Source organism: Curcuma longa, chromosome 12, assembly GCF_044706935.1.
Source record: "Curcuma longa cultivar G26 ecotype Majalengka, Jawa Barat chromosome 12, ITB_CL_G26_1.1, whole genome shotgun sequence".
NCBI lineage: Eukaryota > Viridiplantae > Streptophyta > Magnoliopsida > Zingiberales > Zingiberaceae > Curcuma > Curcuma longa.
Window position 1 is genome coordinate 3,489,156 of NC_133872.1, and position 12,306 is coordinate 3,501,461.

Consider the following 12,306-nt stretch of genomic DNA (forward strand, 5'->3'; position numbering starts at 1 on the left):
GTTTTATCATACTTCTCATAATATTCACCTCCTCTATCAGACCTTATAATTTTCACTTTCTTATCTAACTGTTTTTCAACCTCATTAATGTAGATTTCAAAAGCATTTACTACTTTAGATTTTTCTTTAAGCAAATAGACATATCCATAACATGAAAAATCATCGATAAAGGTGATAAAATATTTCTCTCCATCAAAAGATGAAATATTAAAAGGTCTACATACATCAATGTATATTATTTCAAAAAGCTAAGTGCTTCTTGTGGCTCCTTTCTTATTATATCTAGTATATTTTCCCTTAAAATAATTCACACATAAACCAAGATCGATAAAATCTATATTATATAAAGTTTCATTCTTTACTAATCTTTCTATTCTTTCTTTGGAAATATGATTCAAACGCTTATTCCACAAGAAAGTAGAACTTTCATTAAGCATATTACGCTTAATTTCAATAAATTTATTATCAAATTTTAATTTATATAAACCATCAGTAAAAACTCCAAAACCAATAAATCTTGAATTCTTACATAAATTAAGACAACCTTTTCCAAAATTAAAATCAAAATCACAAATATCAAGTTTTGAAAAAAGAAATAAGGTTACTAGAAATTAAAGGTACTAAAGAGTCTGTAATAGGTCTAAATGATAGCTAGTATCTAAGACTAAATAATAAATTCCTATGATATAAATTGGAGCCTTCATACGATTTCCCATATATAAGAAATTCTTAGTTCTATTTGTAGTTTGGATTGTAAGGACTTATATTGGATACATGAGTAGTAGCACCAAAATCAAGTCATCAAGTATTATGAGGAACATCAATCAAGTTTGATTCGAAATATGCATAAATTTTTAATATACCTTTTTTTTGAACCAAGCTTTGAGTTTAGGGCAATCTTTCTGATAGTGTTCTTTTTCTTACAGAAATGACACTTATCATTATTGTGTTCCTTCTTATCAACCCAAGGAGCTTTAATAGGCCTTTTTATTTTCTTAAAACTTTTGACTTTTGCTTTTAGTGCTTTACCAGCTTCTTGAGTAGTAAGATTGATGGAATGACTTTCCAAATTCTTAAATTTGTTTTCCTCTTGAAAATAAGTTTGCTTATCAATTTATTAATATTTCACTTTTCCTTAATAGTGCTATAGTTAATTTGAATATTAAGGAGACAGTGGGTTCAGAATAAACTAAACCAAAAAGGAATCATCCACAACCATTCCTAAAGTCTTCAATCATGCTGCAATATTAGTCATCTCAATGGCTTGTTCTTGCATATTATATGACCCATCAAACTTTATGATCGTAAATTGTGGTATTAATATACCAGCGAGTGACTTATCAGCATAATGAATACATTTTTCCATAAACTTTAAATTTTACTTTGTATTTTCTATTTGTGGAATGGTAGTCTTAATGTTGTTTGTGATAGTCATTCACATAAACGTAATACTTAATCTGTTAGATCATTCTCATTCTTATCATTTCGACTTCTCTTCCTCACAGCTTGAATCAGTAATAATAATGGACTTTTCCTTTAGTAGTGACAAGCAGAGACGGAGCCACATAAAGACTATCCTGGGCAGTAGCCCAGCCCTTGCATGCCTCCATCTACATTGAAAAGCATGACTTGTTTAGAATTTAAACTAGTAAAAATGATTAAATAATATGATATTAAATTCTAATCTAATATTATTCATTAAAATTAATTTTTAAAAATTTTCATAACTATTTTATTCTTAGCTATTAATCAAATATTGTACTTAATAAATAAATAAATTGAATCATCGAGCACAAAGTGAAGATGTTGATTTAAAATCAGATTGTGGTTAAACAAAATTCATCGGTAGGTGCGAAGATAAGAAGTAAGTTGGTCTAAGTAGGAATTGATTTGGATTTGATTTGGTAAAGTTATGGCTGAACCAAATTTAATTAGATTAAATCGGTTTGATCCATTTAAAATGAGTTAGGAAATTTTTAAGACTTTTTTTATTCTCTTCTATGTACATAACAATTTGCACTTACTATCTCCCCTGGCTGCGACTGCCATGATCAAATTGACATGTCCTCTACGTCAACGTACCCTTACGAGTTACATCTACGCCAAAGGCGAGCAGCTGTGGATTGAGATCTTGCAAGAGAAGCTCGAGCACGATCTCGTGCTGCACTCGTGGATCGACTACCTCTACTTGACTGTCAATGCGCTCTCTAACACCACATCAAAGGCCAAGCCTTCCACCATGGCCTCCAAATTTCTAACGTCTATGAATTAGATATCATTACCAATAAATTAATTTAACAATTTCATAAATAATGAAAAAATTCATTCAAAAAAATTTAAAATTAGATGAAATATGGGAAAAAGCGAGATAGTAACATGCTTGCTTGAAGTGAACTTGAACCTCTTGACGGACTCGGCCAATTGAGATCAACCCAACCCACCTCTCATTCCTGGATCCGTCCTTGGTGACAAGTCAAGATTCAACACACCTAAATGAAAATTGACTTGCTCACTCCATTTAAAGAAGTTCAAACCATTAAACACAGTAATAGAAGAAGCTTGCGAATGAAGACAAATTGCTATAAATTAGACATACAAATGTAGATAAAATATTATAATATATTGTAATACATGCACCTTTGGGCTAATATTATAATATACTATCAAAAATTAAATATCTCATATTATCAAAAAAATTAAAATTTTAATAATATAAATGTCATCTTTAAATAAATCAAATATATTTGATTCAAGAATTTTAATTTAATTTTCTTCGTTTACGTCACTAATTATAAAAATTAAATTTTCTTTGAAAAAATCATAATTTTAATGATCAATGAACATCATTTATTTTTTTAATAGATATTTTATAAATATGATAAATAAATGATTATTTTATGCCTAAACTATCTTAATTACTTATAAAATCAAGCATATATTTATATCATAATAATAAGCAATTTTAATTATCTTTAAAAATATATATATATTATAATCATTAATCAAATTCATAAATGATAATAATTCAGTACTTAAATATATATATATATATATATATATATATATCATATATCATTAAAGATATTACTTATTATTATACAATAAAAAATTAATATATGGAATCATTAATTTTAAGATTATATAATCAAATAAAGATATTAAATATATCTATTAATTTATAATTTAGCATAATAAATTCATATATGAAAATATATAGATTTCTTAAGGAACGCTCTAATATCACATGTTATTATATATGACCATTATATTTATTTCATCTTAAAAAGCTTAATAAAGAAGTAATTTATAATATAATAATAATAATAATAATTATTATATTAAAAGAATTTCCAAAGCACACTTCATTCATTATTGGTATTGTTGTGTAATATAACTTCATTATTTTTATACATCTATCATACATCTATTATAATAATAATTATTATTATTATTTATATCAGTTATAAATAATTATTATTATAATATATAAATGAGTTATATTTGATTAATAATTTCTATTTATTTTTATTTTAAGGTAAATTAGATAATAATAATTATCGGGCCAACATTGTCACCATCGTAGTCAACTACCGCGTTGCACCGGAGCACTCCATCCCTACCGCCTGCGATGACTCATGGGCAGCCCTCCGATGGGTGGCCTCCAGGGCGAGGGCGAACCGGTGGTTGGCCAACCTTGGTCGGGTCTTCCTCGATGGCAAGAGCATGCATAATATGGCGATGCGAGTGACAGCGGCGAAGGTGGAACTCCGGGGGATCGTGCTCATCCACCCGTACTTACCGGGATCGAATCCTCTGTATTGGGAGGAGATAAGCTCCGAGATGACCGTCATCCTGGAGAGGCCGTGGGAGATCGTGTACCCGACAGGGGCATGCAACGTGGACCCGCTTCTAAATCAGAAATAAATATTAATCTCCAAGACATTGCATATCTCCAAAAATCTAGTGCTATTTTGTGTCCATTTTTATAATTTATTTTATTTGTAAATTAATTTGTCCATTCAAAATTTAACCTTTCTACATATGCCATGTAGAATATTAACACTCCTTAGATTAGAATAATCTATCTTAATAAAAAAATAACAATTAACTAATCATAAATTTATCTACGTTTGCCTTTCTTCACCCAAGTGCTATTTGATGTTTTAGTCAGTACTGTACTATTTTTGGTAAATTCCCGGATACATTTTCAGTAAAGACTTAATGTGATTTTATGTATAGAATCATATAAAGCTTTTTTTTAAGGTTCCGTCCATCAAATAAATCTAAAATTCAACATCATCAGTAATTAAATTGCCATAGGCGTACTATGAAAATTTAATCCTGATTATTTAAGAATAAACCACGTCTCGATGGTATCAGTATTAGCAGTTATTGTAATGTCATTACTCCTAAGTATGTGCCAATTGAGATCGAATTCCTGAGAGAGAGAACACGAAGCCAAATTGAACAAACACAAACATAAAGAGACTAATGTTAGTTTTTAGATTACAAATAGAATGCCATAACATCCCATAGGAGGAACTTAAGACCACAGTTTTCCCACACTTTTAGCACCCACCAAATGCAAACTTCGCTGGGGCACTAAGAACAGGCATACATAACCACTAGGAGGATTTTAGAAATACAAGCCACACCGAAAACAGGAAGAAGAAATAAAAGTGACAAGAAAAGCCAGCGGACATTAAATTTACGCACCACACACTAGAAAAATCTTCTCAGCTGCTATTACTCATCATCAGGCTTGCTTGTTTCTTTGATTTCATCCATGTCCATGCCATCATCCTAATGATATAATACAACAAGCCATGAATTAGATTCATGAAGAGGCCAAGGCTTACGGATCAACAATGGCATAATGGCAAGAATTTTAAGAGAAATGTTTAGGATACCTGCATATCCGAGGTCCACAAGGTAAGGTTGTCACGTAAAAGCTGCATGATCAGAGTGCTGTCTTTGTATGATTCCTCTCCAAGCGTATCCAGCTCTCCAATCGCCTCATCAAAAGCCTAAAATGTGATGCTTCATGGACAATAAGAGTTCATACAAAATCAAATGTACATGGATCACAGCAATTTTGAGAGAAAAAGATTCTTTGCAAGTAGAGTTCCTGATGGTGGTATATCCACTAATGAAAATTGTTATGGGACATCTTGTATCACTGTTAGAAATAGGGCTTGTCCACTCAATCATCTGATCAATATTTGACGGATGTCCCATAGACAGGAACCTGAAGGCTGACAACATGCTGAACAAATCTTTCCACTCCTAACTCCCAAGTCAATAATAAGGTTGGGAGAACCACAACTAAAAATGAGATCCTTCTTAAGTATGCACACACTTAGCATTTTATCATTTTTTTACTTTAAGCCGAATTTTGTTTACCTAGTTAAGCTGAATTTGTTGGTGGGGATCGTTCACTAGGAAAACCAACACCATGCCTTGCTTCAGTGTAAAGTTCATCCAGATGCAGCTTGGATCAAGTCCTTCAATTTGGTGATCTAGTTTAACCGACAAGTGCAATAATCCAATTTAGTTACACAAGTAATTTCGGTGCAGAAGATACCAAGTTATTCACCTTTTAGATGTTCTGTTAGAACCAAAATTTAACAAGATTCTAGTATGCCAATTTTTTTTTGATAATACAACTCCTTGACCTTCCAAATTGGGCTACGTGTGATACTAATTAGACAAGTGATGGTTCAAAGAGGTGAGAGTCCAGAATCAAGTTGAAGAACCAACTTCAACTGAATTGAAGATAGAGAGGGAAGACAAGCTTAATGAATAGCAAGGGCTACTGGAGGACCCTCTCCACAGCCAATATCAAATCTCATGCTTCCCCTCCCTTTCAAGGGATATTTGAAAAGAAAAACAACTTTAACAGCATAGCACAAAGACGGGTTTAACCAAAAACTACAAGGATATCGAAGAAAGCCGAAAGTAACATAAAACTTCACCTTCCAAGCGATGATTTTAAACCCAGACCAGGCAAAGAAGCAGAGGTCCTGCTGATTACCAAATTTTCAGATCAACCAGTCAAAAATTGAGTTCTGGATGGCCTCCATTAAAATAATCAGACTAATTTGGTTTTCACCTCCCAATTAATTGGTTGAACTGATCAGTCTGATCTAGGTTTAAGAACACTTCTACATTGCAACACAAGGGAACACATTCCACCATCATCAAGTTTGAGTCCACTGAATAAAACCACCTCATACTTGTGAAGTCCCATGAGTGAGTCCCTAAGGTTGCTAAGGTATTAGATAACTTTGCAAAACACTCCAAACTAAATTATCAACAAGTCAACTACACAATAAATATGGATAGAAGGCCCATACCTACAAAATGGATCTTTCAAGAATCAAGAGAAGGCTGTGCTTACCAGAACAATCTATGATAAATCATGGAAGATGACTTATGTTTCTGTATTTAGTTGACTTGTTCACGGACCCAGAAACAAACACTATTTGGCACTCAACTTTATCTGTTAGTATGGAGATTGTATATCTTGATACCACTTAACCACCCATTATAGTGATCAAACCGGAAGTGTCCTATTCTAACTCACAAGTTAGTTAGAATGGAGACCATAATCTAACAAAGTCAACTTTAACCAAATTGGAGAGTATATGTCAACAGATGTCTCCAAAATCATTTTAACAACTTTTCCATAGGTCATCATTCAAACACATCCTTCATGTCACCTATATGCATGTCCCCGGGGATGGTCTTCACCCAGACATCTACGGTTCAATCCCCAGCTATGGCGTATTTATTTTCTAAATGGGAAGCGCAATCAAAGGATGCTGGACATCTGGGCTACCAATTTACCACTTCCGTGGGGCCGGGCCAGTCACCCCCAGGGATAGTCAATGAGGCTAACTGGGATATGATTGAAAAGCTGGCTTATTTTCACTAGTCTACCAAACCAAAGCGCCTATATGATTTGATTATGACACTTAAGTTCAAGACCATCAATCTCAGTTCTAAGCCAGACGACAACAGTGGATGATTGCATTGGATGCTAGAGTAGGCCAAAAATCATACCAACAACCAAATGAACATGAATTTCAAACATCTTTGTTATAAGGTTAGAATGTTGCTTGTGAGTAGCACTAGAGGAGTTAACCACTCAGGTGTCCTAGATATGCAAAGGGTGCACTAGTAACTAGCAAGTAGGAAGTTGCACAAAATAATTAATTAAAATAGTTCAAACTAGATAATACTTGGAAAATTTTACACAATAATTAGCTGGAGTGGTTGAGTACAAGCTGTTTTGCCATAGGTACCACACGAAATTAACCAAACCAGACCAGACAAGCTAATTACACTTCAAAGACAGTATATTACTATAACACCAGATGTGTATTGTCATGACGGAGCACCTAGTAAGAAAAAGATCGAGTAGAACAGGATAGGCTCACCTGTTTCGCAAGAAAGCAAGCTTTGTCTGGTGAGTTCAAGATCTCGTAGTAGAAGACTGAGAAGTTCAAGGCGAGTCCGAGCCTAATTGGATGAGTAGATGCCAACTCCGCCAATGCAATATCCTGAGGGAATTACTCATCAACTATTTTACGCTAGATTTCCAGAACACGACTTAGATGTTTAATAGCAACAGATGAGAGATCAATAAACAAAATAAGCAGGGAAAAATCGTCTTTACTAGCAGCATGCACTTAAACTGAAACCCTAATTCGCACCAACAGGAGCACTAAATGAACCAGATCGAGATCCAGAGAACCGGAGTGGACCTGAGCAGCCTTGTAGGCTGAGAGAGTGCCCTCGGCAGCATCCTTTCGCTCGGATCCGATCTTGAACTCGGCGAGGTAGCGGTGGTAGTCGCCCTTCATCTTGAGGTAAAAGACCTTGGAATCCGCAGTGGCGGCGGCCGGGATGAGCCGATCCTCGATAAGGCGGAGGATCCCAGCGCATATGTTAGAGAGCTCGTTCTCGATCCGACCTCGATAAGCGCGGATGGCAGCCACGTGGTCGTGGTTGCCGCGGCCCTCCTCCTTCTGCTCGATGGAAGAGACGATCCGCCACGAGGCTCGGCGGGCGCCGATGACGTTCTTGTAAGCAACAGATAGGAGGTTGCGCTCCTCCACGGTGAGCTCCTCCCCAGCCGGCACCGATCCAGCAACCTTCTCCATGTACTCTACCATCTCCTCGTACCTCTCCGCCTGCTCTGCCAGCTTCGCTAGGTACACACTCTGCTCCCTCACTGATGCCATCGCCGAAACCTCCAAACGCCGCCGTCGCCGCCGCCGCCGACCGGATAGGATCTGGGCCCCGGAAATGGGTACGCGCAGGAGGCGAAGAAAGGGAAATTTGAGATTGGCAGCTCAATTTATCAGCGTCGCTAGTCCACAAGAGTCCACCCAAAACACGCTACCCACAAGAGCACCCAGACATTATCGTCTCAGTACACCTCATTTATCACATTCATTTGATTGTGCCCTAATACATATTCCTAAGAAATAAAATTTCAATTTCCAATCATTTTTAATTTTTTTGAGGTAGTTAACATATATTTAATAAACTTAAACAGACTTGATATAATATGAATATTTTTAAATAAATTAAATATGTATTACGGTTAATCGATTTAAGATTTAAATAAAAATTTTAAATATAAAATAATATTAAAAGATTGAAAGACATAACTGAATAATACTACCAAATGGCGCCCCTTGAATGATTCAAAAATTTTTAAAAAAAATGAGTTTTGGCCCCATCTTCTCTTATCTCCTTTCTCAATCCTAGTGGGGGTAAACTCTCACGCCGTCTCCATAAGGCTACGAACTTTAGCGCCGCAGTGGCCGCAAACTCGCAGCATCTCGGTGGCCACGAACCTGCAGTCACGGTCGCCGCAAACGCCCACAACCTCACCCACGAATTCCCATTCGCGATGAGGCTAAGTTTCCAACGTCCAAATAGCTAACTAGAGAAATGCTACGGTGCACGACGAGGAATCCGTGACCCGTGCACGACACCCGCGACATACCGCCGTTGATGCGTCGCTCGCCGGCGCTCTGTCAGACGTCGAATTTCGGCCGGAATCCGACAGAATTCGGCCAGAAACATGTCGGCAGTGGCAGCGCCATTTCCGACAGCGCCTTTTCCGATCACGATTTGGCCAAAATCCGACCGTGATTTGATCGAAAATGGCACGGCCACTGTCGACAGCGATCAAGCTGGAATCCATCCGAATCACGGCCGAAAACCAACCGAGGAAGGACCGGCGTCCGATGTCGGTCCTTCCTCGATCAGTCTCCGATTGCGATTCGATCGGAATCCGACCCGATCGGCGTCGACAGTGACCACACAGTAGGGGACGACTGTTTCCGGTCAAATTCATCAAATTCCAACCACTATCTGGTCAAAATCCAACAACGATCGAAGCGCCGACGAGTGGCGTGTCGATCGCGGCCGAGACAATGGCCAGAGGGCACGGCGAAAGCGACGACAACAACAGTGGGTCGCAAGTGTCGCGCACGGATCACGGATTCTTCGTTGCGTAGCGTAGCAATTCTATAGCTAACTATATTTTGCCCAGAATCAATCGAATTATACTAATCGTCTGTGTAATAGATGATTGGAAAACATAGAAATGTCGTATTAAAGTAAAACAACAAAAGCAACAGTATGAGATTTTACAAATTTCACGAGGAGCTTACCGACTGGGAAGGTCTCCCAACGGCTCCTACGAAATACAAACCGCATGTGATTCAATTTTGGAATCCGGTGACGGATGAGAACGGGCCCGTAAGTGTATTTAAAACTGAAGATCAAGCAACTTCGTAAACTATTTTGATCAAATAACTTTATCAAATTCTAGATAGGGGATTAACAAAAGAGAACTCTAGGCTAAATACATACCTCGATTACAATGAGAGAGAGAAAATACAAGTTTTAGATGATAGATTTGCAGTTAAAATGCAATACTCTCGGCCAAATTCTGGGATCAAAAGGTGCATCGCAAAAAGGAAGAAAGCAAATACATTCATTGGCCATTTAGGTAAGATTGTAGTAAGGTTCCCATTTAGTATCAAACCAACAGGACAAGGATCATTCAAACAACTTGGATATAAGATGATATGAAGAAAATTTTAACTTCTATAGGCCTAGGATTATTTAATGCCGTATACAATGCACAACCTTAAGGGGAGTTTTAATACAATTGTTATGCGTGGGCACGCCTAGATCAAGAAAATTAAGATCTAATTCCATTGGCACCGACACGACAAAGACAAGGCCTGATCCTGTGGCCCCCAATTAGCTTGACGCATCACTTAGCTCGTCTTGGACCCCATCTCGACCTCACGTCTCATCTCGGCCGTCTTGGTCCCAAGTCTCATCTCAGACCTCATCTCGACCTCGCGTCTCGTCTCAGCCGTCTCGGTCCCAAGTTTCGTCTCAGACCCTATCTCGGTCCTGAGTCTCATCTCGAAGTCCATCTTAGTTCCGAGTCTCGTCTCTGGCCCCGTCTCGTCTCGGTCCCAAGTTTCGTCTTAGATCTCATCTCGGTCCCGAGTCTCGTCTCGGACCCTATCTCGGCCCCACGTCTCGTCTCGGCCATCTCAGTCCTAAATCTCGTCTTGCATCCCATCTCGGTCCCGAGTCTCATCTCGGCTCCCTGGTCCACCTACTCAATGCCCTATTTAGTGTGCTCAATCGACTTTACTCCCGTCACTTCATCATTCAACTTGTCAGACCGTCGCCAAAAGGACAAGTGCAATGATATTTAAGAGCAGCTCACCTACTTCATTAATATTGCATGATGTAGCAGGACATAGTCTGGGACCATATCAAGCATGAGTGATGGGATCCTTAACTGCTGCGGCGATGGGATATTCTCCTTACCGAAGATGGGACATCTCCTCTGATGGGACAACTCCTTAGATAACTTTATATAATTGTTCCGCTTCTCATGGGTAATGATACGCGGACACTCATAGACACGCCAGCTTCTTTCTCTGCATTCCATCTTCTATTCTTCTTCTTTCTCCATCTCCGAGCAACGACCTGACTTGAGCGTCGGAGCGACTGAACTAGGTCACCCCTTGACCTCCGTTCTCACCCTCTTCTTTCTTCTTGCAGCCTGACAGGAGCACCACCGTCCGCGGGTCTTATGTGGCTTTGTCACCATCAGTCGGTGACTCATCCGGAGGTGATCTCAAGCAAGAACAATAATGATAAAATTATTATCGTGTGACTATATAGTCACGGGTTCAATTCACAAAAATAACCTCTTGTAATCTAAAGTAAGACTGCGTATAATAAATCCAATATAATCTAACTCTTCTCCGAGATCCCACATTAGTAGGAACTTCATGCCCTAGAATGCCCTTTATACAATGCACAACTTCCATACGTAGCAATAATTCACATGCCGACTAGAATAATTTAAACTGTGTTATACAATGTATATGCTCCACGTAAAGTACCATACAAAATCCTAGTATGTTTTGGATCATTATGCAACAAAGTGTGAGCAAACACCGATAGAACAATCATCTATATTGGAATATGCTTCATAATTTGCATAAACAATAAGATTTGAATGCAATAATAGATCTTACAGAGAGTTCAATGAAAAGCTAAGTTCATGTCTCCAACTTCATGCACAAGACTGTCCTTTTTACAAAAGCATTAAAACACAAAATACTAGGTGAAAACAATACTTCTATATATACAATTGTTCTTTAATTGACTGAATTGTGTTCAATACCAGAAGTTACCTGGATATGCATAGTTGGCACACTTTGGAGTACTGAGCACAAGACATGAGAAAAGATGGCATGTAAAAGACACAAATGTCTAAGGCTCTCCGCCATGATACCCTTGTGCAGTAGTAGTTCAAGTTGATGTGTCAGCTTTGGGTTAGTGATATCATGCAAACAGATTGAGTTGAAACACAAATCTATGCAAAAGATGAAACTGATAGACTTTGATTGCTTAAATAGATAGACATTTATATCATCACATAAAGAACATAACTCTTTCTCCATTATTCACTTTTTAAGACTTCAGAAAAAATCATCTCTAACTTTTGGCAAAGGAAATTTCTATAGTATTCATCTTCTCAATACATTCAATAAGGAATGTTCCAAGTTTTAAAAGTATGATAGCTTTCAGCCATTAGATATCAGTACTGTGTATAATATATCTGTTTTTTCACATGTCAGAACCGAAAATTCAGCAAGCTATGCATTATTCTCCAAGAATCTAGTGTTTACCCCTTCTTAGAAATTTTGCCTTCCTAAATGAATTCAATCCCTTGGGTAT

General features: G+C 37.4%; 1 protein-coding gene across 1 annotated transcript; it reads right to left on the reverse strand.

The window, feature by feature from the left end:
• Positions 1 to 4,463: 4,463 nt before the first annotated feature.
• LOC141843693 (14-3-3 protein 6-like) lies at positions 4,464 to 8,345 on the reverse strand. The gene is made up of 4 exons (XM_074731745.1): positions 7,770 to 8,345; positions 7,443 to 7,565; positions 4,911 to 5,027; positions 4,464 to 4,803 (listed from the first exon to the last, which is right to left on the reverse strand). Exons 1-4 carry the CDS (start codon positions 8,247 to 8,249, stop codon positions 4,747 to 4,749), a joined length of 777 nt encoding a protein of 258 aa, XP_074587846.1. The 5' UTR covers positions 8,250 to 8,345; the 3' UTR covers positions 4,464 to 4,746.
• Between the last annotated feature and the right edge of the window lie 3,961 nt (positions 8,346 to 12,306).